We start from the raw sequence: 25,630 nt of genomic DNA, 5'->3' as shown, positions 1-25,630 counted from the left end.
CCCAGAAGACTCAGGCTGGCCAGGAGTAGGAGCCCCAGCGCCTGGATACCCCCAAAGACTCAGGCTGGCCAAGAGAAGGAGCCCCAGCACCTGGACCCCCCGAAGATTCAGGCTGGCCAGGAGAAGGAGCCTCAGCGCCTGGACCCCCCGAAGACTCAACCTGACCAGGCGGACGAGCCCCGACATCTGGACACCCCAAAGATTCAGGCTGGCCAGGAGGAGGAGCCCAGCGCCTGGACACCCCAAAGATTCAGGCTGGCCAAGAGGAGGAGCCCAGCGCCTGGACACCCCAAAGATTCAGGCTGGCCAGGAGAAGGAGCCCAGCACCTGGACACCCCAAAGATTCAGGCTGGCCAGGAGAAGGAGCCCAGCGCCTGGACACCCCAAAGATTCAGGCTGGCCAGGAGAAGGAGCCCAGCGCCTGGACACCCCAAAGATTCAGGCTGGCCAGGAGAAGGAGCCCAGCGCCTGGACACCCCAAAGATTCAGGCTGGCCAGGAAGAGGAGCCCAGCGCCTGGACACCCCAAAGATTCAGGCTGGCCAGGAGAAGGAGCCCAGCGCCTGGACACCCCAAAGATTCAGGCTGGCCAGGAGAAGGAGCCCAGCGCCTGGACACCCCAAAGATTCAGGCTGGCCAGGAGAAGGAGCCCAGCGCCTGGACACCCCAAAGATTCAGGCTGGCCAGGAGGGGGAGCCCCAGCGCCTGGACCCCCCTGAAGACTCAGGCTGGCCAGGAGGGGGAGCCCCAGCGCCTGGACCCCCCTGAAGACTCAGGCTGGCCAGGAGGGGGAGCCCCAGCGCCTGGACCCCCCAAAGACTCAGGCTGGCCAGGAGGAGGAGCCCAGCGTCTGGACCCCCCAGAAGACTCAGGCTGGCCAGGAGGAGGAGCCCCAACGTCTGGACCCCCCAAAGACTCAGGCTGACCAGGAGGAGGAGCCCAGCGTCTGGACCCCCCCGAAGACTCAGGCTGGCCAGGAGGAGGAGCCCCAGCGTCTGGACCCCCCCGAAGACTCAGGCTGACCAGGTGGAGGAGCCCCAATGTCTGGACACCCCAAAGATTCAGGCTGGCCAGGAGAAGGAGCCCAGCGCCTGGACAGCCCAAAGATTCAGGCTGGCCAGGAGGGGGAGCCCCAGCGCCTGGACCCCCCAAAGACTCAGGCTGACCAGGAGGAGGAGCCCAGCGCCTGGACCCCCCGAAGGTTCAGGCTGGCCAGGAGAAGGAGCCCAGCGCCTGGACCCCCCGAAGGTTCAGGCTGGCCAGGAGAAGGAGCCCAGCGCTTGGACACCCCAAAGATTCAGGCTGGCCAGGAGAAGGAGCCCAGCGCTTGGACACCCCAAAGATTCAGGCTGGCCAGGAGAAGGAGCCCAACGCATGGACACCCCAAAGATTCAGGCTGGCCAGGAGAAGGAGCCCAGCGCCTGGACACCCCAAAGATTCAGGCTGGCCAGGAGGAGCCCCAATGTCTGGACCCCCCGAAGACTCAGGCTGGCCAGGAGAAGGAGCCCCAGCGCCTGGACCCCCCGAAGACTCAGGCTGACCAGGAGGAGGAGCCCAGCGCCTGGACACCCCAAAGATTCAGGCTGGCCAGGAGGAGGAGCCCAGCGCCTGGACACCCCAAAGATTCAGGCTGGCCAGGAGGAGGAGCCCAGCGCCTGGACACCCCAAAGATTCAGGCTGGCCAGGAGGAGGAGCCCAGCGCCTGGACACCCCAAAGACTCAGGCTGACTGGGAGGAGCCCCAATGTCTGGACCCCCCGAAGACTCAGGCTGACCAGGTGGAGGAGCCCCGACGTCTGGACCCCCCGAAGACTCAGGCTGGCGAACAGCAGCTCTGGACCGGAGCAGTCGGGACTCGGTGGAGCACAGGCTGCCCTCAGGCGTGTTTATTCCCACCAGACGCAGCTCCTGCAGGAGCTCCCCTCCCCATGTTAGGAAACAGGACCAGGCAGCCAGGGGCAGGATTGGGGTAACACTGTACCACGCAGGAGGGGGCACCCCCGGACCTGCAGGTGGAGGACAAGGGGAGCAGGGTACCCCCCCATCAGCCAGGCAGATAAGCACAGACCAGGTGAGTCTCTCCTTCTCCGGATTTCCCTCGCAGGCGACGCCGGTCTTCAGCCTTCGTCCGCCCTAGACCCCCGCCAGCGGCCCGCAGAGCCACGGCGCACTCTTTCACCTCTCGGGAGAATTCCTCCCGGGCCTCCCAGCGCGCCCCGTCTCGCCCTAGCGAGGGATCCTAATCCCTGAGGGACCGCACGCCGGCTCTCTTACCGCCTCCCGAGTTTATCGGCTCTCTATCCCGTGGAAAAGGCTGTCCGGGGACCCTGCACCCTTACGGTGGTCAGTCGCAACGAGAGAGTCGTTTCCTTGCAGGTGATGCTTCCAGGTGTCCGGAGACCCACTCGGGTTCCCAGACGGAAGACCTGGGTCCACGGGGTAAGAGTTTCCTGCTGATGCAGGAAGACGGCACCTCGACCGGCCGTCTTCCTGATACAGCAGCTTCCTGATACAGGAGCTTCTCTTCCTGTAGTCCTGTCCAGTCTGCGGAAGAGAAGTCGGGCCTGGACGCTGCAACTGAGGTCCTGCTCCCAGGGGTCCGTCTCGAGTCGGAAAATGCTGGCTCGCCTCCTTCGGTCTGCTGTGCTGTCTCGCCAAGCACTGTCTTCAGTCGGGTCTCTGTGGGCGAGCCCAGGAACAATTCTGCGGTACCACCCCTCTAGGCCCAGGAAGGGAGCTACGGATGTGTCCGGGGAGGGGGGGGTCCAGGCGCTGGGGCTCCTCCCAGAGTCGAGGACGGGGAGGAGTTGCTTCCTGTTGGCTTCTCCCAGATCTCCCGGACTCCTCAGGCCTGAGCCGGGCTGGTAGGAAGGAACCAGGCGACGTACCCCTCGTTGCCCACTCTGCGGTTCCCTTGAAAGACGTCTTTGTCGTTTGCGGATGCTCAGTCCGGGAGGGGCCGTAGATCATCTACATCACCGCCGTCTGTCCCTGTGTGTTCCACCCCCCCCCCCACCCCCCCCAGCGCTTCATGCTTGAGTCACTGTGGCCTCCTGTAATCCAGAAGGCCTCACCTTACTGGAAACGGACCTCTGGGTGTTTGGAAAGCAGTTAAAGGTCGGGGTGGTGGGATCGCTGGGCAGTAGATCAGAACCGGCCCGTGCTCCTTGCGTTGGGCCGATCCGCGGCGCCAGAATTTTCGCCGCGTGCCTTCGTCCCTCGGGCAGTTTCTTGAACGCATCTGCTCCAGGCCCGGCCGCCGCCGTTTGCAGCGTTTGCGACACGAACGCATCTCTGGTGGGCGGGGTGGGGAGCAACGCAAAGAATTGACCACGGCTCGCCTGATACGACACTCGAGAAGCCGGCAGGTATCCGAAACCAGCAGAGCTGGAGACGGACGAAGCTCCACCGCCGCCAAGGCGACCGACGGTACAGCGCGGCGTTCGAGAGATGCCAAAGGAATCGCGACCGAAATAACGGGATTTATCGCGCGAGATAACCAGTCGTTTCCCGGTTGCCGAAGATGTAGGATCCTGTCGCTTGATATCCCGCCTGGAGCGGTGCGCGTGCGCTCTGCCCTTTCCTGTCGGAAGTACTCTTCGGATCATGGCGTCCGGTCGTCTGCTTTGGATAAAAGAACCGTCTCGTCAGACGCTTGTAACAATCGCTGTCCGTCTTGTTAAAGAAACTGTTTGAGCTCGTAGCGACTTGGGCTGGATAGTAACACGCGCCACCCACATACACACCAGGGATCGTATCCGTATCGGCCAGTCGCCGGTCCTGCTGGCGGAATCAGCCTCACAAAACGTTGATCGGGCCCTCTCTCGTTAAGGGTCAGTTAGTGGCACCCGTCTGTGTCCTTGATGGAGGTCTTGTGTGCCGATATCTGTTCCTAACCCCTCCCCCCCCCCCCCCACCGGCAGCATTTCTTCCAGTGTCACACATGGGAGATGTCAAAGGTCAAGTCCCCGCAGAATCTGAAACTTCCGTCTTTCTTGCGTCGGGACCGGACGTTCGGTCCAGTTCTGGTCTGGGTGAGCCGGCGCCCCTCCTCGAATCCCGTTTCGGGACCGGCCCCTTCTCCCCGTCGGCTCAACGCTGTGGGACCGCCGCCGCCGCCGTCCCTCCTGCCCGAGCCCCTGGACAGAGCGGGAGAGGCGCGGGACTCCTGTCGCTGGTCCATCGTCGCTTATATGTCCTTCCGGAAGGTGGTCCGTCGGCGCTTGGATTCACTTGGCACTTCACCGGTAACGGGGACTCTCGTGCGGACAGCGGCGTCATGGCGCGATGGCCACCAGTGTGCGGAAGTACTCTCCCCACCCATCCTCAGCTCTCGGTGAGGACGGATGAAACCAGTTCAGAACTGGAGATTATTTAAGAGGCCGGGATTGATAAAAGCCGGGGATGGGGAATGGGGCGAGGTGAGCAGGGGTCCCCCTCGGACCTCAATCCTGGGAAATACGGCTCGGAAGGTAAGACCAGCTCACTTTATTAACCCTTTACGGTGTCTGGCGTGAGGAATCGGTCTTGTCGCAGACCCCAGCTGGCTCTCCAGGAGACACACAGACAGGGAGAGAGAGAACCTGGGGGTCAGAGCGCAGGGTCGGCCATTTCTACGGCAGCTGGGGTTCGGGGCCTCGCTCAGGGGGCCCCCAACGGAGTAGGATTCCTCTGCGGGCCGCGGGATTCGAACCGGCAAACCCCTTCCAGCCCCAGGCGCAGATCCTGAGCCACAGAGACACCGGCTCCGCCCCCGATGCGTCCGGGAGGGGGAGAAGAGTCTCGCAGGAAGCTGCCCCCCCCACCCTCGGCCACACTTCTCGCAAATCGCCGCGGAAAGCTTGGTGCGTCTCCCCCCCCCCCCCCCCCCCCTGTCTGGCACGGACCTTTCGCGAGTCGTGGAGATGACTTCGTAGGGAAACCTGCCCCCTCAGAGAGGAGGCGGCCGGCGGGACCCTCTGTCCGGGACCGTGGAGGTGCGCTGCTCGGACCCGACTCCTTCCTCCGGCTCATCCCTCGCTTTTAAAGCGTCACTTGGGACGTGCAGCTGTTCGTTCCTTCCTGCCCCCTCTCCCTCCAGACTGGGGGGGGGGTGGTCTCACGCTGTTAATGGGAAATCGTCACCAGCAGCAGCGGTGGGACTTTCGGTCCGGGAGTGAAAGGTGTTCCCCTTGAACATGTCTTAATCCCGGCGCCCGTCCCTCATTTTTCCAACGGGACTTTAGGACGTGCAGCTGCTGAGGGGGGGGGGCTGGTCATTCTCTCCTGCCTCTTTTATTACTGACAGTGGGGGGGGGGGGGGGCGGTGTCCTCATGCTGTACGGCCACAGAGCAGCCCGAACGGGGTGGTGGTGTTGGGGGCAGGGAAGCCTGCGAAGTCCCCTCTTCCAGAGGCAAACGTCAACTGCGGCAGCCAGGAGTCCCGACACAGGAAACAGATTTCTGATGGGGTGCGCGTCGGAGACCGCTTCACGACGGACGTGCGGACTTTCCGACGTCGGTCCGACGAGCAGCACCGAGCTTGATGGTTTTAGCCTTCTTACCCTCGTTGCGCATCAACCGTGGATTCTAGCGTAAACTAAAAAAAATGCCCGGAAAGTGAAACGATCGGCTGTCTGTATCGGCCACGACGAGCTGTTAATTATCGCCGGTGGTTAATCGGCCTGGGAAGTCCGGATCGGCGCGGCCCTGATCTCCGAAGCCGGTTTTTCAGGAACTGTTAAGACTGGGTAAGGAGACGACTTCCACCCTCGGATTCCCAGCGAGGTCTGTACTGGGGCCCTCAAGCGATTTCAGAGTAAAATGAGTTCCCTGGCCTGTTCTAGTCGCGCGTGGGATTCCTACTGGTGAAAATAGCTGGACCAGTGCAGAATCATTTGCTTGGTTTTTGTTTGTTTGTTTTTTCCTCCCAGGGGCGGACTCTGGGATACCGGGCGGCGTCGATAGCGGGGTAGCAGAATAGACCTGGTTCCCTGTCCTGCTCCTCTCCGGAGGCCCGACGGTCTCCATCTCGCCGCGTGAGAGACCAGCTCGGTGCTGACCGGCAACCCTGTCCCCCCCCTGCTGCTGCTGCTCAGAGCTGCAGGTGAGCTGGCAATCTGGACCGGGCAGGGCCAGTAAAAACGTCTGGCCACTCAGTGCCCTGGGTTAAAGGGGGAACTGCAGCTCTGTTTCTCTTTCGGGGTGAGAAAGATTCGGCGTCGCTGAGTGCATTTCAAACCACGATCACGGTCAAATGTCCACAGTGACTTTGGAAAACCTCCAGTTGACACCACAGGATCGAGGACGTTTCCAGGTCTGCTGCAGGTCTCCATATCCTCCAATTGAGGACGAGGCACGAAATGTCTCCGGCGAGGCGAAGTGTCCTTATTACTTTTGGAAACGAGCAGGCTTGCGGGGAAATGCCTCTTGTAATCCAGTAGGAATATCGCTCTCGACTTCAAGACGGTTTTGCCCGCCTATGCTGCCTGACTGCCCGCAGATCACGCTGAAACATTTCTGCAGTAATGCACAGCCTGTGACCTGTGACCGAGATTTAAGAACCGGTCTGCAGTCCCCCTAAACTAGCTGATGTGTTCTTCGTCTTCCGTGTGTTAAAGCCAGTCACCCTTCGCCACGGAGTCTTCCTCGGCCTCCACGGCCTGCTCTGGGTACAAAGCTGGGGGGGGGGTCCATCTCCACAGGAGAGCTCCTCCCAGCTGCTCCCAGCAAGAGGCCGGGGAGGGGTCCATCTCCGCAGGTGAGCTCCTCCCAGCTGCTCCCAGCAAGAGGCCAGGTCCATCTCCGCAGGTGAGCTCCTCCCAGCTGCTCCCAGCAAGAGGCCGGGGAGGGGTCCGTCTCCGCAGGTGAGCTCCTCCCAGCTGCTCCCAGCAAGAGGCTGGGGAGGGGTCTATCTCTGCAGGTGAGCTCCTCCCAGCTGCTCCCAGCAAGAGGCTGGGGAGGGGTCCATCTCCGCAGGTGAGCTCCTCCCAGCAAGAGGCTGGGGAGGGGTCTATCTCCGCAGGTGAGCTCCTCCCAGCAAGAGGCTGGGGAGGGGTCTATCTCCGCAGGTGAGCTCCTCCCAGCTGCTCCCAGCGAGAGGCTGGGGAGGGGTCTATCTCCGCAGGTGAGCTCCTCCCAGCTGCTCCCAGCAAGAGGCCGGGGAGGGGTCCATCTCCGCAGGTGAGCTCCTCCCAGCAAGAGGCCGGGTCCATCTCCGCAGGTGAGCTCCTCCCAGCTGCTCCCAGCAAGAGGCCGAGGAGGGGTCTATCTCCGCAGGTGAGCTCCTCCCAGCTGCTCCCAGCGAGAGGCTGGGGAGGGGTCTATCTCCGCAGGTGAGCTCCTCCCAGCTGCTCCCAGCAAGAGGCCGGGGAGGGGTCCATCTCCGCAGGTGAGCTCCTCCCAGCAAGAGGCCGGGTCCATCTCCGCAGGTGAGCTCCTCCCAGCTGCTCCCAGCAAGAGGCCGAGGAGGGGTCTATCTCCGCAGGTGAGCTCCTCCCAGCTGCTCCCAGCGAGAGGCTGGGGAGGGGTCTATCTCCGCAGGTGAGCTCCTCCCAGCTGCTCCCAGCAAGAGGCCGGGTCCGTCTCCGCAGGTGAGCTCCTCCCAGCACGAGGCCGGGGAGGGGCCTGTCTCTCTCTGCAGACGAGCTGCTCCCCACCCCTGGGCACAGGTACAACACCGGCCTCCTCCGGCCCGGTCGTACCCGTTCCCCTCTCTCTGCGCCTTGTCCTGTCTACGGTCTTCCGCAGCGGAGGGAGGGAGTTCGCCTCGTACCGCTGTCTGGCTGTGCTTGGCGCGAGACCTGGGGGTCACGCACGCTCGGTGTGGATATCGGGCTCCGGTCTGGGGGGGGGTCATTGACCCGGTCTCCTGACCTGGCCTGGGAGGATTCTGAACTTGACACCAGAGAAACAGCCGAGAGCCTGGGACAGCATCATCAAGAACAGCCACTGGGCCGTAAGCAGACTCTTCAGTCCCCCTTCAGGGTAAGAACATGGCTGGGCTCGGCCTAGAAAAACTTCTGGAAAGCTGTTCCGGTTCTGGGCTCTTTTGGGAAATAACACCTCGTGTGTGTGTGTCTCCTGTGTTCTCCGGCATTTTCGTTACAGTTGAACTCATCTCAATCCTTCCGGGGACTGTGCTGGGACTCCTTGCATCCCGACACTTGGAATCTTGTAACGAGTCCACCAGCACGTCAGTTCACAACAAGTATGGGTGGAGAGATCGGACATGGGTTGGACTCTTTCTACTGTATTATTTTCCTTAATTGTCCAGGATGTCCAGAGGCAGACAGTGGGTAAACGGGTATGTTTGGGAGCCGGAATGGAGGTGGGATTCTCTCTCCTGTCCGTCTTTCTCCTAATTTTCCAGGATGTCCAGAGGCAGACGATGGAGAGACAGGAGCTTGTATCGGAATCTTGTAATGAGTCCACCGGGGTGGGTACGTCTTGTCCGGGAGTCGCCGGGTCCGGTGACTCCTCAGTACTACCCATGGCTAGCCTCGAGCTGTGTCCCTCGGTTCTGACGGTCCTGTCTGCTTCAGGGTCTTCCTCCTGATCTCCATGACCGCAGCGCAGGTCTTCCCAGCGGCTGTGTGCTGTCAGGTCTTCCCGCGGTCGTCACTGGGAGGAGACCCTCCCTGGAGTTAGAGGATCACTTGTCACCTGGGTGTGTCAGGTGTGGGACGTATCGGAGTCCCTTTCACTGTGGGGATGGGACACAAACTGGGGGACTTTCAGTGTCCCTTCTGTCCACATCCAGAGCACACAGGAGCTGTTTCCTTGCTTTCAGGGCCACTGCGATCTGCAGAGAGCTGCCCTTCTCCTCTACACTCTACAGAGCGGGTTACCGAGCCCGGGAGCTGTCCAGGTCTGAGGTCAGTGGGCACGTCGGTTCACAACAAGTATGGATGGAGAGATCGGACATAGGTTGGACTCTTTCTGCTGAATTATTTTCCTTAATTGGCAGGTGGGAGCTGCACATTGGTGGTGGTAGTGGGATTCCCCATTACCTGTAAAGCGCTATGAGTGGAGTGTCTAGAAAAGCGCTATGTAAGTGTAAGCAATTATTATTATTATTATTATTAATTGTCCAGGATGTCCAAAGGCCGACAGTGGGAAGAAAGGTAGAGTTGGAATGTAATGGTAAAATTCCATTCTCTCTTCTCTCCTGTCCCTCTCTTCCCTAATTTTCCAGGATATCCAGAGGCTGACGGTAGGAAGTTAGGTATGTATGAAGATTGAACCCTCTCCTGTATTCTTTTCTCTTAATTTTCCAGGTTGGCGAGAGACAGGACAGTGGAGAGACAGGTATAATAATAGTTGGGATAGAAGTCGGAAGCTCTCTCATGCAATCTTTCTCCTAATTTTCCAGGCTGTTGACAAACTTGACAGTGGGAAGACGGGTATGGCTGGGAGTTGGGATGGAGGTGAGGAGCTCTTTCCTGTCTCTTTCTTCCTCCTTGTGTCGGTCTCTGTGACGTCTCTTGAGCTGTGTGTCTTTCTCTCAGTCCAGCTGCTTGTGCTCTGTAAAACACTACACTTCTGCAGTATTAAACAGGGCTTTTTGACTGTGGATTGCAGGTTCGATTCCAGAGGGGGACACAGTCTTGTACCCCAGAGTGAGATACTTTGCTCAGATAGACTGTTCTGATCATGGTTATCAGTGGCTGTACTGTATGGAGTGGAGTATTGACAATGGTGTACTCAATTCTCAAGGGTATTGTACCTTAATACACTGACACATCTGCGTACTGAACTTTAGTATTCAATGATACGCCAGCATGCTGAATTCTTTCCTATATCATACTTTAATACCCACACCTGTGTGCTGTACTGTGTTCCCATCTCCACTGAGCCTTAATACTGGTAATCTTCACACTTGCATACGAAACTCTCCTGTACTGAGCTTTAATACTCAATGACCTACCTGTGTGCTGAACCCTCACGTGGACTGTACTATAATATCTAAACCAGTGTGCTGAACTCTCACTTGTACTGAGCATTAATTCTCACAGTGACACACGAGTGCTGAACTCTCATCTTTACTGGGCTTTCATACTCAAAAGTGTGTACCGACCCCTCATGTGGACTGGACTATCATACTTAAACCAGTGTTACCAGTTTGCTGAACTCTTAACTTGTAAGTAGAGTTGAATAGTGAGACACCTGTGTGCTAAACTCTCTCCTTTACTGTGTTTTAATACTCAAACCTCTGTGCTCAGCTCTCACCTGGGCTGGACTGAAACCAGGGCTTCTTTCTGTGCATTAAAACTGAAACCTGTGTTCTGAACTCTCCTCTCCACTGAGCTTTAATACAAAAACCTGTGTGTGTGGTAATACTCAAAACTGAAAACTAAACTCTCGCCTTTATCGTGCTTTAATACTCAAAGCTGTGTGGTCAGCTCTCACCCTGACTGTACTCAACTACTTAAACCAGGGAGGTGAGCTTGTACTGAGCTTTATAATATTCAGTGACGTGCATGTGTGCTCAATGTTCATCTGTCAGGTACTTTAATACTCAGATCTGTGTCCTACACTCTTACCTTTACTGACTCAATGACACACCTGTGTGCTTTACTCTCTCACCTTTTAATTTTTTTTTAATGCTCAAACCTTTGTGGTCAGCTCTCCCCTGGACTGTGCTTAACGGACTTCAACCAGTGTGCTGAACTCTTGCTACTACTGAACTTAAATACACAGTGACCCAACAGTTTGCTGAACTTTCACCTGCAGTGTATTTCAATACTCAGATCTGTGTTGTACTGTTAGAAACTCAGCCCTGTGTGATGAACTGTCACCTGTACTGTTGTAATGTGAGCTCACAGGTCCGACTGGTACTATTTTGCGATGCTCAGACTTGTGTTCTGAACGATCACCAGTACTGAGCTTCAATATTCAGTGATACACCTGTGTGCTAAACTCTCACCTTTCCTGTGCTTTAATCTCAAACCTCTGTGCTGAGCTCTGTTGTTCTATTGCAATACCCAGCCCTGTGTACTGTACTGTTGTAATCCTCAGCTAAGTGGACTCACTGGTACCATTTTGAAACGCTCGAACCTGTGTTCTGGAGACTCACCAGTGCTGAGCTTTCATACTCAATCACACACCTTTGTGTTGAGTTCTCACCTGTACTGTACTATAAAACTTGAACCCGTGTACTAAACTTCAGTACTCAGTGACACACCAGTATGCTGACCCTTCTGCTGTAGTAAACTTTAATACTCGAGTTGGCGTGGTAAACTCTCACTTTTACTAAGCTTTAATACTCAAACCAGGGTGCTGAACTCACTTGTACCGAGCTTCAGTACTCAGTGACGTGCATGTATGCTGAACCTTCATCTGCAGTCTCCTTCACTACTCAAGTCTGTGCGCTACGCTTACTGAGTTTTAATAAACAAATGATACACCTGTGTGCTTGACTCTCGCCTTTTTTTAATTACATTTTTTATACTCTAAACTGTGTGGTCAGCTGTCACCTGGACTGCGCTAAACAACTGCAGCCAGTGTGCTGAACATTAATACTCAATGACCACTGTTTGTTGAATCTTCACCTGCAGTGTGTTTCCGGCTCAAATTTGTGTGCTGAACTGTTTGTTTTGAGCTTCGCCACTCAGTGACGCAGTCTGTCGAACCTTCGTCTGTAGTGTAATTTAATACTCAAATGTGTGTGCTACACTCCTATCTATACTGAGTTTTAATACTCATTGACAGCTCTGTGCTTTAATAGTATTTTTTTATCATTTTAGTGTTTTTATACTCAAATCTGTGGTCAGCTTTCACCTGGGCTGTACTAAAAGACTTCAATCAACGTGCTGAACCCTCACTTGTACTAAATTTTAATACATAGTGACATAAGTTTAATACTTAAATTTGTGTGCTGAGCTTTCAGCTTTCTGTGCTTCAATACTGAAACCGGTGTGGTCATCTCTCACCTGGACTGTGCTAAAAAAAAACTTCAACTAGGGCTTCTTTCTGTGCTTTTAAGACTGAAACCTGTGTTCTGAACTTTCTTCTCCGCTGAGCTTTATTTCAAAAACCTGTGTGCGTATCTCTCTGTCTGTAATGTGTGGTGATATTCAAACCTGTCAACTAAACCTCTACCTGTATCCTGCTTTAATACTTATCTGTAGGGTCAGCTCTCACCCTGACTGTACCAGACTACTTAAACCAGTGTGCTGATTTCTCACCAGTACTGAACTGTAAAACAGTGACCCAATCGTTTGTTGAACCTTCACCTGTGGTGTATTTTAATTCTCAGATCACTGGGCTGAACGGTCAGGTGTACACTTATAATACTCGGCTCTGGTTACGGTTTTGTAAGACAGCCCTGTGTATTGTGTTGTATTGTAATCCAGGGACTGGTATACTGAACTGTCACTTGCACTGTGTAGTAACACTCAGCCCTGGGTACTGTATTTCTTTGTAATATTTAGACTTATGTCCCAGACTGTCACCTGTCCTCAATTTGTAAAATTCAGACCTGTGTACAGTTATGTGATGTAATACTGTTCATCAGTGTGCTGAACTATCTCTGCCATTGTGTTGCCAGAGGTGGATCTGTGTGCTTAACTCCCATGGGACTGTGTTGTAAAACTCAGCCTTACCTACGGTGCTGTGAACTGTCACTTATATGTTGCAATACCCAGCTGTTTGTACTCTGCTGCAGAGTAGTAATCAGACCCCTGTGCCAAATTGTCACCTGTACTCAATTGTAAAACTCAAGAGCTGTGCGCTGTACTGTGACGTAATACCCACCTCTGTGTACTGTATTGTGAACTATCACCTCACCTCTATTGTAATGTCCTGTGCTGTGAACTACCCCCTAGACTGTATTGGATGTGCACCTGTGTCCTGAACTGTCACATGTACTGTATTTTAAGAAGGGGTGCTGTCACCTTTACTCTGTTGTAATACCCTGAGCTGTGTAGGGTAGTGGTGTGAACCGTCACTTGGACTTTATTGTAATAGGTGGACCTGTGGCCTGTACCTGTACTGTTGTAAGTGCCCCAGCTGTGTACTGCGCCGTGAACTGTTACCTGTCCTGTGTTCTTAGATGTGGTGGTGTCACCTGTACTGTTTTATAATACCCTGAGCTGTGTACGGTACTGTGTTGTGAACTGTCACCTGTACTGTTTTATAATACCCTGAGCTGTGTACGGTACTGTGTTGTGAACTGTCACCTGTACTGTATTCTAATATGTTGAACTGTGTCCTGAACTGTTACCTGTACTGTATTCTAATATGTTAAACTGTCACCTGTACTGTATTGTGAACTATCATCTGTAATGTTTTGTAATATGTGGGACTGATATCTGGACTCTGTTGTAACATGTGTAATTGTGTCCTGAACTGTCACCTGTACTGTATTGTAATATGCTGAGCTGAGCTGTACTGTATTCGAAGAGGTGTTGTTGTCACCTGTAGTCTCTTGTAATACTCTGTGCTGTGTCCTGTACAGTGTTGTGAACTGTCACTGGGACTGTATGGTAATATCCTGAGCTGTGTACTGTGATGTGAACTGTCACCTGTACTGTATTCTAATATGTTGAACTCTGTCCTGAACTGTCACCTCTATTGTATTGTAATATGCTGAGCTGTGTACTGTGATGTGAACTGTCACCTGTACTGCAGTCTAATATGTTGAACTCTGTCCTGAACTGTCAGTTCTACTGTATTGTAACATCTTAAGCTATGTTTTGTGCTGTGAACTGTCATCTGTACTGTTTTGTAAGATGTGTAACAGAGTCCTGAACTGTCACCTGTACTATATTGTAACATCCTGCGCTGTGTTTGGTGCTGTGCTGTGAACTGTCGTCTGTACTGTTTTGTAATATGCTGAGCTGTGTTCTGTACTGTACTGTGAACTGTCATCTGTAATGTTTTGTAATATGTGGAACAGATACCGGTACTGTATTGTAACGTGTGTAACTGTGTCCTGAACTGTCACCTCTTTTGTATTGTAATATGCTGAGCTGTGTACAGTGAGGTGAGGTGGTGTTGTTACCTGTAGTCCCTTGTAATACTCTGAGCTGTGTCCTGTACAGTGTTGTGAACTGTCACTGGGACTGTATGGTAATATCCGGAGCTGTGTACTGTGATGTGAACTGTCACCTGTACTGTATTCTAATATGTTGAACTCTGTCCTGAACTGTCACTTCTACTGTATTGTAACATCTTAAGCTATGTTTTGTGCTGTGAACTGTCATCTGTACTGTTTTGTAAGATGTGGAACAGAGTCCTGAACTGTCACCTGTACTATATTGTAACATCCTGCGCTGTGTTTGGTGCTGTGCTGTGAACTGTCGTCTGTACTGTTTTGTAATATGCTGAGCTGTGTTCTGTACTGTACTGTGAACTGTCATCTGTAATGTTTTGTAATATGTGGAACAGATACCGGTACTGTATTGTAATGTGTGTGTCCTGAACTGTCACCTCTATTGTATTGTAATATGCTGAGCTGTGTACTGTGATGTGAACTGTCACCTGTATGGTATTCTAATATGTTGAACTGTCACTTATACTGTATTGTAACATCCTAAGCTCTGTTCTGTGCTGTGAACGGTCATCTATACTGTTTTGTAAGATGTGTAACAGAGTCCTGAACTGTCATCTGTAATGTTTTGTAATATGTGGAACAGATACCGGGACTGTATTGTAACTGTGTCCTGAACTGTCACCTCTTTTGTATTGTAATATGCTGAGCTGTGTACAGTGATGTGAACTGTCACTTGTACTGTTTTCGAAGAGGTGGTGTTGTTACCTGTAGTCCCTTGGAATACCCTGAGCTGTGTCCTGTACAGTGTTGTGAACTGTCACTGGGACTGTATGGTAATATCCTGAGCTGTGTACTGTGATGTGAACTGTCACCTGTACTGTATTCTAATATGCTGAGCTGTGTACTGTGATGTGAACTGTCACCTGTACTGTATTCTTATATGTTGAACTGTGTCCTGAACTGTCACTTATACTGTATTTTAACATCCTAAGCTCTGTTCTGTGCTGTGAACTGTTATCTGTAATGTTTTGTAATATGTGGAACAGATACCGGGACTGTATTGTAACTGTGTCCTGAACTGTCACCTCTTTTGTATTGTAATATGCCGAGCTGTGTACAGTGATGTGAACTGTCACTTGTACTGTTTTCGAAGAGGTGGTGTTGTTACCTGTAGTCCCTTGTAATACCCTGAGCTGTGTCCTGTACAGTGTTGTGAACTGTCACTGGGACTATATGGTAATAGCCGGAGCTGTGTACTGTGATGTGAACTGTCACCTGTACTGTATTCTAATATGTTGAACTGTCATTTTTACTTTATTGTAACATCCTGCGCTGTGTTTGGTGCTGTGCTGTGAACTGTCGTCTGTACTGTTTTGTAATATGTGGAACTGATACTGGGACTGTATTGTAACATGTGTTACTGTGTCCTGAACTGTCACCTCTATTGTATTGTAATATCTTGAGCTGTATCCTGTGATGTGAACTGTCCCCTGTACTGTATTCTAATATGCTGAACTGTGTCCTGAACTGTCATTTCTACTTGATTGTAATATCCTGCAACTGTGAACTGTCATCTGTACTGTTTTTTAAGATGTGTAATTGAGTCCTGACCTATCACCTCTACTCTATTGTAATATGCTGAGCTGTGTCCTGTCCAGTACTGTGAACTGTCATCTGTACTGTTTTGTATTGTGAATATGTGGCCTGAAGTTTGCTCGACTGTATTGTGATACCCAGAGCTGTAGGCTGTGTTGTAAATTGGCCCCTGGACTGTATTGGTGCAGGTGGACCTGTGTCCTGAGACGTCACCTCTCCCCTATTGCGACTGTCCAGGCTGGGCTTCTGCCTCTGCCCCTTTCTATGCTGCAGTGCTCAGACCTGCGTCATAAACTCTTCTTGCGCCTGTTGTAATATTCAAACCTCCCCTTTCACCACTACTGTGGTGAAATTTCACCTCCCGTGAGCTTCAGGAGGCAGAGGTTGACCCCTTTCCCTGCTGGACTGTTCGCTGTGTTTTACTTCAGCTCCCTGAGTCACTCTGTCCCTGATCACAACTCCCTTCCTTTCCTGAATTCACCGACTGCCTGCCTGTGTGAATCTCCCTCTATTTCTGCTCTAGGCGAGAGGGGTATGTGTCCTGTTTGGCTCTGAACGGCATAGGTATCTCCTGAGAACAGTACCCTCTGTGCCTCATGCCCTCTGTCCTACATTCCCTACCCATGGGGCTGCTGTGGAAGAGCTGGTGCCTCTGTGCCTATTGGCCGTAGTGCGACTACTAATTTGCCTGGGGGTGGGAGGGCCTCAGGTCTAGTTGTGTCCCTTAATGGTGAAAGGGGAAAGAGCCGACCTGTATCTCCCACGGTCCGCACAAATCGACTGGAAAGGACTGTGAGGCTTGAGATTGCCCAAGGCCGGGGGCTGTTGGCTTTGTCCTCACTTGAACACCCTCCCTCCTGTCTGATTTTTATTAAGCTGAGGCTTTTACCCCCTTCTTGCAAGAATGGGAGTCACTTTTTCCAATGTGAGAGGGCTGCCTCGCGTTTCTCATGAAGACGTGGGAGGGCGCCGAGGTCCAGAAACAGTCTTTCTCCGCCAGAGGGCAGGGTGTGTATGAGCGCATGTTTCCTGCTTTCTTTTAAAGCTAATGTGCTACGCTGCTGGTAGTCCCACAGAACAGTCGCCCAATCCAGGCTGGACTCATACTACAGGGTGAGATAAAGGTGGGGGGGGTCAGTGTTAGTGTGAAGAGGGAGGAGTGCAGTCTCAACCTGCTGTCACTTTCTCACTGACACTGTCCTGCTGCAGGCCTTCATGAACTACATCTCCCAGCAGGCCACGAGGACGATGGTGGCCAATAAGCTGCCTCCCCTGGGTTGGTGCAGGTGTTGTCTGTTTGAGCCCACAGCCTGTGTATATAAATGAGCTCAAAAAGAGAGAGCCCAGGGCTGGTTTGATATCCTGCAGAGGGCTGGAGCCTGGAGGTGTGAGTTCATACATGCTGTGTGGGTTTGTCAGGGGGGAAAGAAAAGGTTTAAGAGCCGGGAAGCTGTGCTGAAGGAATATGTATTTGTCAACAAGCTGGGTTCATTTAAATAATATTAACAGCTGCTGAATAAAAGTTCTGCCATCTAAGATCCTGTTTATTTTCTCTTGGGTTATAACTTTTTCTTAATTCACTCTCCAGAACTTTTATCTGTATTTTGCTTCCTTTTGACACTCCAGCTCATAGCTTGACCAATTTTTGCTGTGATGGTACTTGGTCACAACTGCATGACCCAGAATGCAGTGTAGCTGTCAGTCACCTGACCAGCTGGAGAAACATGATTGGTCAGGGGAGGTTTGAAAAGCAGGAAGTGGAGGCTCCCAGTGTTGCTGCAGCCAGAGAAGACAGACCAGTTTACAACACAAGCCCCTCCAAGCTCTCGCCAGGCAGGGGCAGGGGTATCATTTCTCTCCCAGGTTAACAGCACAGGAGCACTGGTGTGCCTAACTTAAGACATCCATCACCTAAAACAAGGTCCTGCATATTTTGCAGGTACTCATCGTTTTATTGCTTCTGTTTTTACCCTTGATCTGGATTGGAAGATCACTGGTGCCCCTCCAGCAGTTCAGTTTCTCCCTCTGTGAGCAGAATCCAGCTGTTCTGTCCAGGACAGTAGAGTCCCTGGCTGACCAGAAGCTAAACCTGGTAATTTTGCAGCTCAGAGGGTGACAGGAGACCTATCCTGTCCAGTTCAGTTCATGGCCCCAATCCCCCTCCTCCTAGTGAGGCAGCTCTCAGAACAAACTTTCACAGCCACAAGGTAAGGAAACGGTGCTCTTTATTCACAGTTTGGGATAAAGCAGTCCAGAAACCACAAAACAAACCTGTTCTCTGAGCTCTAGGTAGACTTGCAGTCGTCTTCAAAGCAGGTCTTTGTGAAGACAGCCAGACTCACAGCTCCTAGGCTCAGCAGTCAGACATCCTCCCCCTGACGCAGCTCAGCAGCTCTTCCCTCCTGCTCTGCTCAGCACAACTGACCTCTGTCCCCAGGCAGCACCAGGCTGAAGGCTTCCCACTCGTGCCTTTTAACTGTCTCCCCACCAATCGTCTTCCACCAATTAGGCAGCTAATTATAGGCAGCAGGTTGTTCTCCTTGGCCTCATTGGGGATGAAGGTCAGACAGGCGCCACTGTCTTGCCTGAACCTGCTGCGCTCTTACAGTGTGGAAATCGAGTGGTTCGGGAGAGGTGTGTGACGGGAAGGTTAAGCTGTTTTGTGGGTCTTTCTGATCCCATATTATAATCAGTGCTAAACCTGTGCTGTAGTTTGTTTTGGGTCACAGGATTCATCTTGCTGGATGTCCTACAGGCTCACCCTCCTCATCCTCTGTGTTGAGGCTCAGCTGTTCTTCAAATAACTGTCAATACAAATCAATTCAATTCCACTAGAAAAAATGTGTAATTAGTTTTCCAGGATGAGTAAAAGCATAAATATGTTAAAATATGCAGAAAATTAAATGAAAACAAACAGCTTGTTTTCCAGAGGGCTTGATCCCACAGCTTCTGTGTTAGAAGCCCAGAGCTCTTCCACTGAGCCACAGTGTCTTTGGGAGGCTGGGGCTCCTGTGTGCTCTTGGTCTTCCCAGCTCAGGGTTCGAAACTGAGGGATAAAAGACAGACTGAATGAATTCTCCTTCAGGCCAGGAGCCAGTGGAGGAGTGGAGATGGTGCTGAGCTCATGACCAGGAGGTTGTGGGTTCAAGTCCTGGCTAAGAGCTGAGGTGGGTTTGCAGTGTGATCCTCCCCAGCAGCGACAGGGTGAGAAGTAAAAGCCCACAGCCCTCGTGTCTTTATTTATCAGTGTGTTACGGTCCACAAGAATTAAATTAACAAAAGCTCCTAATCCTCCCAGGGTTTGAACCCACAACCTCCAGGGAGAAGTCCAGAGCTCTTCCCCTGAGCCACAGCACATCTTTGTAGGTCTGGGGCTCCCGTGGGCTCTTGGTCTTCTTCCCAGGTCAGGGCTGAAACGGAGGGATAAGAGACCGACCGAATCCCTCTCTCAGTGGGACGGCAGATGGAGGAGTGGAGACGGTGCTGGGCTCATGACCGCAAGGTTGTGGGTTCAAATCCTGGCTGATCCCTGGTAAGTATCACCCAGGTGAGTATCCAAGGTAAGTATGTGGGCTGGGTAGACAGGAGAGGTAGAGAGGGCAGCCAGGGTGAGGGGGTGGGATAGGTAGAAGGGAGGGGTAGACAGGGCTGGCTAGCAGCAGAGTGTTAGACGGGGCAGGTAGGGCCAGTGAGGTGGGGTAGGTAGATAGGAGGGGTAGACAGAGTGGGCTGGGTAGCAGCAGTGTCAGACAGGTAGGAGGGGCAGGTAGGGCCAGTGAGTGGGGTGGGGTAGGTAGGAGGGGTAGACAGGTGCAGGCAGCAGAAGGGGGTAGAGTAGCAAGGTGGGTAGACAAGGCAGGGGTGCAGGCAGCTGTAGTAGAGGGGTAGGCAGGGCTAGGGGGTGGGGTAGAGTAGGTGGAGAGGTGAGGTAGGAGGAGCCTAGGCCATGGGGGGTGGGGCAGGTAGAGTAGGCAGGGTCAGGTGAGGCAGGAGGTGGCCTGGGCTGAGGAGAGGAAGAGAAGGAGCAAGGAGGAGCCCAGGCCACAAGGGGGTGGGAGAGGTAGGAAGGAGAGGCAGGCAGGTAGGGTAGAGAGTGGGGTGGGGGGGGTAGACAGGTCCAGGGAGGGTAGAGTAGGCAGGAGGTGGCCTGGGCTGAGGAGAGGAAGAGAAGGAGCTAGGCAGAGCCCAGGCCACAAGGGGGGGGGTGGAGGGGGGGGTAGGTGAGACAGGGTAGGTAGTGGGGGTGGTGGGTAGACAGGTCCAGAGAGGGGCAGGGTTAGGTGAGGCAGAAGCGAGCGAGGGAGAGAGTGTGAGTGATGGAGATGGAAGGAAGGCAAGTTTTTATTCCTCCCCCCCGTAAACTTAAAAACTTGCCTTCCTTCCAAGTTTACGGGGGGGGGGGGGGGGGAGGAATAAAAACTTGCCTTCCTTCCATCTCCATCACTCACACTCTCTCCCTCGCTCGCTTCTGCCTCACCTAACCCTGCCCCTCTCTGGACCTGTCTACCCTCCACCCCCCCCCTTGTGGCCTGGGCTCTGCCTAGCTCCTTCTCTTCCTCTCCTCAGCCCAGGCCACCTCCTGCCTCACCTGACCCTGCCTACTCTACCTGCCCCACCCCCCATGGCCTAGGCTCCTCCTACCTCACCTCTCCACCTACTCTACCCCACCCCCTAGCCCTGCCTACCCCTCTACTACAGCTGCCTGCACCCCTGCCTTGTCTACCCACCTTGCTACTCTACCCCCTTCTGCTGCCTGCACCTGTCTACCCCTCCTACCTAACCCACCCCACTCACTGGCCCTACCTGCCCCTCCTACCTGTCTGACACTGCTGCTACCCAGCCCACTCTGTCTACCCCTCCTATCTACCTACCCCACCTCACTGGCCCTACCTGCCCCGTCTAACACTCTGCTGCTAGCCAGCCCTGTCTACCCCTCCCTTCTACCTATCCCACCCCCTCACCCTGGCTGCCCTCTCTACCTCTCCTGTCTACCCAGCCCACATACTTACCTTGGATACTCACCTGGGTGATACTTACCAGGGACCAGCCAGGATTTGAACCCACAACCTTGCGGTCATGAGCCCGGCACCGTCTCCACTCCTCCATCTGCCGTCCCGCTGGGAGAGGGATTCGGTCCGGCTCTTATCCCTCCGTTTCAGCCCTGAACTGGGAAGAAGACCAAGAGCCCACGGGAGCCCCAGACCTACAAAGACACGCTGTGGCTCAGGGGAAGAGCTCTGGAATTCTACCTGGAGGTTGTGGGTTCAAACCCTGGGAGGATTAGGAGCTTTTGTTAATTTAATTCTTGTGGACAGTAACACTGATAAATAAAGACAAGAGCTGTGGGCTTTTACTTCCCAACCTGTCACTGCTGGGGAGGATCACACTGCAAACCCACCTCAGCTCTTAGTCAGGACTTGAACCCACAACCTCCTGGTCATGAGCTCAGCACCATCTCCACTCCTCCACTGGCTCCTGGCCTGAAGGAGAGCTCATTCAGTCTGTCTTTTATCCCTCAGTTTCGAACCCTGAGCTGGGAAGACCCAGAGTACACAGGAGCCCCAGACTCACAGAGCCACTGTGGCTCAGTGGAAGAGCTCTGGGCTTCTAACACAGAGACTGTGGGATCAAAACCTCTGGAAAACAATCTGTTTGTTTTCATTTAATTTTCTGCATATTTTAACATATTTATGCTTTTACTCATCCTGGAACACTAATCACAGTTTTTCTAGTGGAATTGGATTTATTTTTATTGATTTCAGGAACAACTGAGCCCCAACACCGAGGATGAGGAGGGTGAGCCTGTAGGACATCCAGCAAGATGAATCTCGTGACCCAAAACAAACTACAGCAATGATTTAACACTGATTATAATATGGGATCAGAAAGACCCACAAAACAGTTGAACCTTCCCGTCACACACCTCTCCCGAACCACTCGATTTCCACACTGTAAGAGCGCAGCAGGTTCAGGCAAGACAGTGGCGCTTGTCTGACCTTCATCCCCAACGAGGCCGAGGAGAACAACCTGCTGCCTATAATTACCTGCCTAATTGGTGGAAGACGATTGGTGGGGAGACAGTTAAAAGGCAGGAGGGGAGACCTTCAGTCTGGTGCTGCCTGGGGACAGAGGTCAGTTGTGCTGAGCAGAGCAGGAGGGAAGAGCTGCAGAGCTGAGCTGTGTCAGGGGGAGGAGGTCTGACTGCTGAGCCTGGGTGCTGTGAGTCTGGCTGTCTTCACAAAGACCTGCTCTGAAGACAACTGCAAGTCTACCTAGAGCTCAGAGAAGAACAGGTTTGTTTTGTGGTTTCTGGAATGTTTTATCCCAAACTGAATAAAGAGCACTGTTTCTTTACCTTGTGGCTGTGAAAGTTTGTTCTGAGAGCTGTCCACCTGTCTCTCATTGGGAGGAGGTGGAGGAGGATTGGGGCTGTCAACTGGACACTGGGACAGGACAAGTCTCATGTCTCCTCTGAGCTGAAAAACAACTGGGTTTAGCTTCTGGTCAGCCAGGGACTCTGCTGGCCTGATGAGAAAGGCTGATCCTCAGGAGGGGTGAATCTGTGAGGTGAGACAGGGTCACCAGCCAACTTCCAATCTTGATCAACGAAAAACAGGATAAATGTGTAGTAGAGTACGTGCACAACATCCACAAGAAGGTCTTATTTGAAAGATGTCCCAAGCTAAGCAAACCAGTCCTGCTGAGCTCTGTGAAAGTGAGAGAGATGAAACACCTGCCCTGACTGTAGGAGAGCAGGGGGTTGTACTGTGAAGGAGACAGACAGAGCTGTGAACTGGTCTTTCTTCTCCAGCAGCTCCTTCCTCCACTTGCTGCTCTGGCTGCAGCAACACTGGGAGACTCCACTTCCTGCTTTTTAAACCTCACCTGACCAATCGTGTTGCTCCAGCTGGTCAGCTGACTGAAAGCTACACTGCATTCTGGGTCATGCAGTTGTGACCAAGTACCATCACAGCATAAATTGGTCAAGCTATGAGCTGGAGTGTCAAAAGGTAGCAAAATACCGATAAAAGTTCTGGAGAGTGAATTAAGAAAGTTAGAACCCAAGAGAAAATAAACAGGATCTTAGATGGCAGAACTTTTATTCAGCAGCTTTCAATTTTATTTAAATTAACCCAGCTTGTTGACAAATGCATATTCCTTCATCACCGCTTCCCTGTTCTTAAACCTTTTCCTTCCCCCCGACAAACCCACCCAGCATGTATGAACTCACACCTCCAGGCTCCAGCCCTCTGCAGGAAATCAAACCAGCCCTGGGCTCTCTCTCTTTTTGAGCTCATTTATATACACAGGCTCTGGGCTCGAACAGACTACACCTGCACCAACCCAGGGGAGGTAGCTTATTGGCCACCATCGTCCTCATGGCCTGCTGGGAGATGTAGTTCACGAAGGCCGGCAGCAGGACAGTGTCAGTGAGAAAGTGACAGGGGGTTGAGACTGCACTCCTCCCTCTTCACACACTAACACCGCCCCCCCCCCCCACCTTTATCTCACCCTGTAGTACGATTCCAGCTCAGAGTGGGCGACTGCTCCGTGGGACTACCAGCAGGGTAGCACATTAGCTTTAAAAGAAAGCAGGAAACATGCGCTCATACACACCCTGCCCTCTGGCAGAGAAAGACTGTTTCTGGACCTCGTCTTCATGAGAAACGCGAGGCAGCCCTTTCCAATTGGAAAAAGCGACTCCCCTTACCGGAAGAAGGGGGTAAAAACCTCAGCTTAATAAAAATCAAACCAGAAGGAGGGTGTTCAAGTGAGGACAAAGCCAACAGCCCCTGGGCAATGTCAGGCCACAGTCCTTTCCCATCGATTTGTGTGGACCGTGGGAGATACAGGTCGGCTCTCTCCTCTTTCACCATTAAGGGACACAGCTAAACCTGAGGCCCTCCCACCCCCAGGCAGATTAGTAGTCGCACTACGGCCAATAGGCACAGAGGCGCCAGCTCTTCCACAGCAGCCCCATGGGTAGGGAATGTAGAACAGAGGGCATGAGGCACAGAGGGTACTGTTCTCAGGAGATACCTGTGCCTCTCAGAGCCGAATAGGACACATACCCCTCTCGCCTAGAGCAGAAATAGAGGGAGTTTCACACAGGCGGTGAATTCAGGGAGCTGAAGTAAAACACAGGAAACAGGCCAGCAGGGAAAGGGGGCAACCTCTTACTACTGAGGCTCACCGGAAGTGAAATTTCAACACCACCCTTTGTCCATTACAGGACAATAGTGGTGAAAGGACAGGTTTGAATATTACAACAGATGCAAGAAGACTTAAAGACACAGGTCTAAGCACTGCACAATAGAAAAGGGGAGAGATATAAAAGTCTACCATGGACAGTTACCATTGAGTAGAGATAACAGTCCAGGACACAGGTGCACCTGTTCCAATACAGACCAGGGAACAGTTCACAATATAGCCTACAGCACTAGCTATTACAATACAACAGGGGAAACTACAGGACAACTCCACCTAATACAAAACAGAACAACTCACAGCACTGGACTGTACACAGCTCAGCATAATACAATACAGTAAAGAAAACTGCAGGAGACAAAGCTACAGATTACAAAACAGTACAGTACACTGCTCAGGGTATTACAATACAATAGAGGTGACAGTTCAGGACACAGGTCCACCTGTTCCAACAGTTCACAACACAGCCTCCCAATCTGCATATTACAATACAATAGAAAAAGCTTCAGGCCGCAAATCCACAATACAAAATAGTACAAATAACAGTTCACATCACTGGACCGTACAGAGCTCAGCATATTACAATACAGGAGAGGTGACAGCTCAGGACATACAGTAGTTCCACATTATAATACAATCCAGATGAAAGTTTACATCACAGTACAGTACACACCTCAGGGAATTACAATACAGGACAGTTCCACATCTTACAAAATAGTACAGAACACAGCTCAGGGTATTACAATCCAGTCTTAGGCAGTTCACAACAGCGTACAGTACACAGGTCAGGGTCTTACAATACAGGTGACAACACCACATCTTAGGATACAGTACAGACGACAGTTCACATCGCAGTACACAGCTCAGGCACTTACAATACAGATGACAGTTCAGAGCCTAAATCTTCATATTACAATCCAGTGTAGCTGACAGTTCACAACAGTGCAGTACACAGCTCAGGGTAATACAGGAGAGTACAGGTGACAGAATTGCATTTTAGAATACAGTACAAATAACAGTTCACATCACAGGGAAGTACATTACAGTAGAAGTGACAGTTCAGGACACAGGTCGAACTATTACAATACAGGCCAGGTGACAGTTCACGATAGTATAGTACACAGGTCAGGGTAGTACAAGACTGTACAGGTAACAACAACACCACCACCACATCTTGGCATACAATGCAGGTGACACTTAACAGCCCAGTACACATTTCAGGCTCATAGAATAGAAGCAGGTGACATATTACAATAGAGTCTAGGTGATCGTTCACAGCACAGGGTATTACAAATTGAGTACAAGTGAGAATTTGGCACAGGGGTCTGATTAATACTCTGCAGCAGAGAACCAAGGCATAGGTAATACAATATCAGAGGTGACAGTTCACAGCACCGTAGATAAGGCTGAGTTTAACAATACAGTCCCATCTGAGTTAAGCACACAGATCCACATCCTACAACACAATGGCGAAGATAGTTCAGCACTCTGATGAACAGTATTACATCACATAACTGGACACAGGTCTGCATTTTACAAATTGAATACAAGTGACAGTCTGGGACATAAGTCTACATATTAAAAAGAAATACAATACCCAGGGCTGAGTGTTACTACACAGTACGAGTGACAGTTCAGTATACCAGTCCCTGGATTACAACAACACACAGGGCTGTCTTACAAAACCGTAACCAGAGCAGAGTATTATAAGCGTACACCTGACCGTTCAGCCCAGTGATCCGAGAATTAAAATACACCACAGGTGAAGGTTCAACAAACGATTGTCACTCTGTTTCACAGTTCAGTACTGGTGAGACCTCAGCAGTATTTTTGTAAAGCACACAGCTGTGTCA

The 25,630-nt window shown here is 52.3% G+C and overlaps 1 protein-coding gene across 8 annotated transcripts; it reads left to right on the top strand.

Moving 5' to 3' along the window:
• The first annotated feature begins 405 nt into the window (after positions 1-405).
• On the top strand, positions 406-11,390 carry LOC148662575 (uncharacterized). 8 transcript variants are annotated; one of them, XM_088631299.1, is made up of 6 exons: positions 406-6,083; positions 6,598-8,654; positions 8,769-8,853; positions 8,946-9,028; positions 9,256-9,286; positions 9,351-11,390. In XM_088631299.1, the coding sequence occupies exon 1, from the start codon at positions 1,040-1,042 to the stop codon at positions 1,931-1,933; it is 894 nt and encodes a 297-aa protein (XP_088487425.1). In that variant the 5' UTR covers positions 406-1,039; the 3' UTR covers positions 1,934-6,083; positions 6,598-8,654; positions 8,769-8,853; positions 8,946-9,028; positions 9,256-9,286; positions 9,351-11,390. The 8 variants fall into 8 exon arrangements, with proteins under 8 accessions (XP_088487425.1, XP_088487426.1, XP_088487427.1 ...); XM_088631300.1 differs by lacking the exon at positions 9,256-9,286 and having other exon boundaries at positions 8,769-9,203; positions 9,351-9,405; positions 10,604-11,390; XM_088631301.1 differs by having other exon boundaries at positions 6,598-7,963; positions 8,087-8,654; positions 8,769-11,390.
• Positions 11,391-25,630: the final 14,240 nt, after the last annotated feature.

The sequence above is a fragment of the Lepisosteus platostomus genome, chromosome 5 (assembly GCF_059453375.1).
Source record: "Lepisosteus platostomus isolate fLepPlt1 chromosome 5, fLepPlt1.hap1, whole genome shotgun sequence".
Lineage (NCBI taxonomy): Eukaryota > Metazoa > Chordata > Actinopteri > Semionotiformes > Lepisosteidae > Lepisosteus > Lepisosteus platostomus.
The sequence above is the reverse complement of the archived record's forward strand: the minus strand, read 5'-3'. Positions and strand labels throughout refer to the sequence as shown.

Excerpts from the sequence above, each read along its gene's own strand:
- LOC148662575 (XM_088631301.1), top strand. The coding sequence starts at position 1,040 with ATGTCTGGACACCCCAAAGATTCAGGCTGGCCAGGAGAAGGAGCCCAG.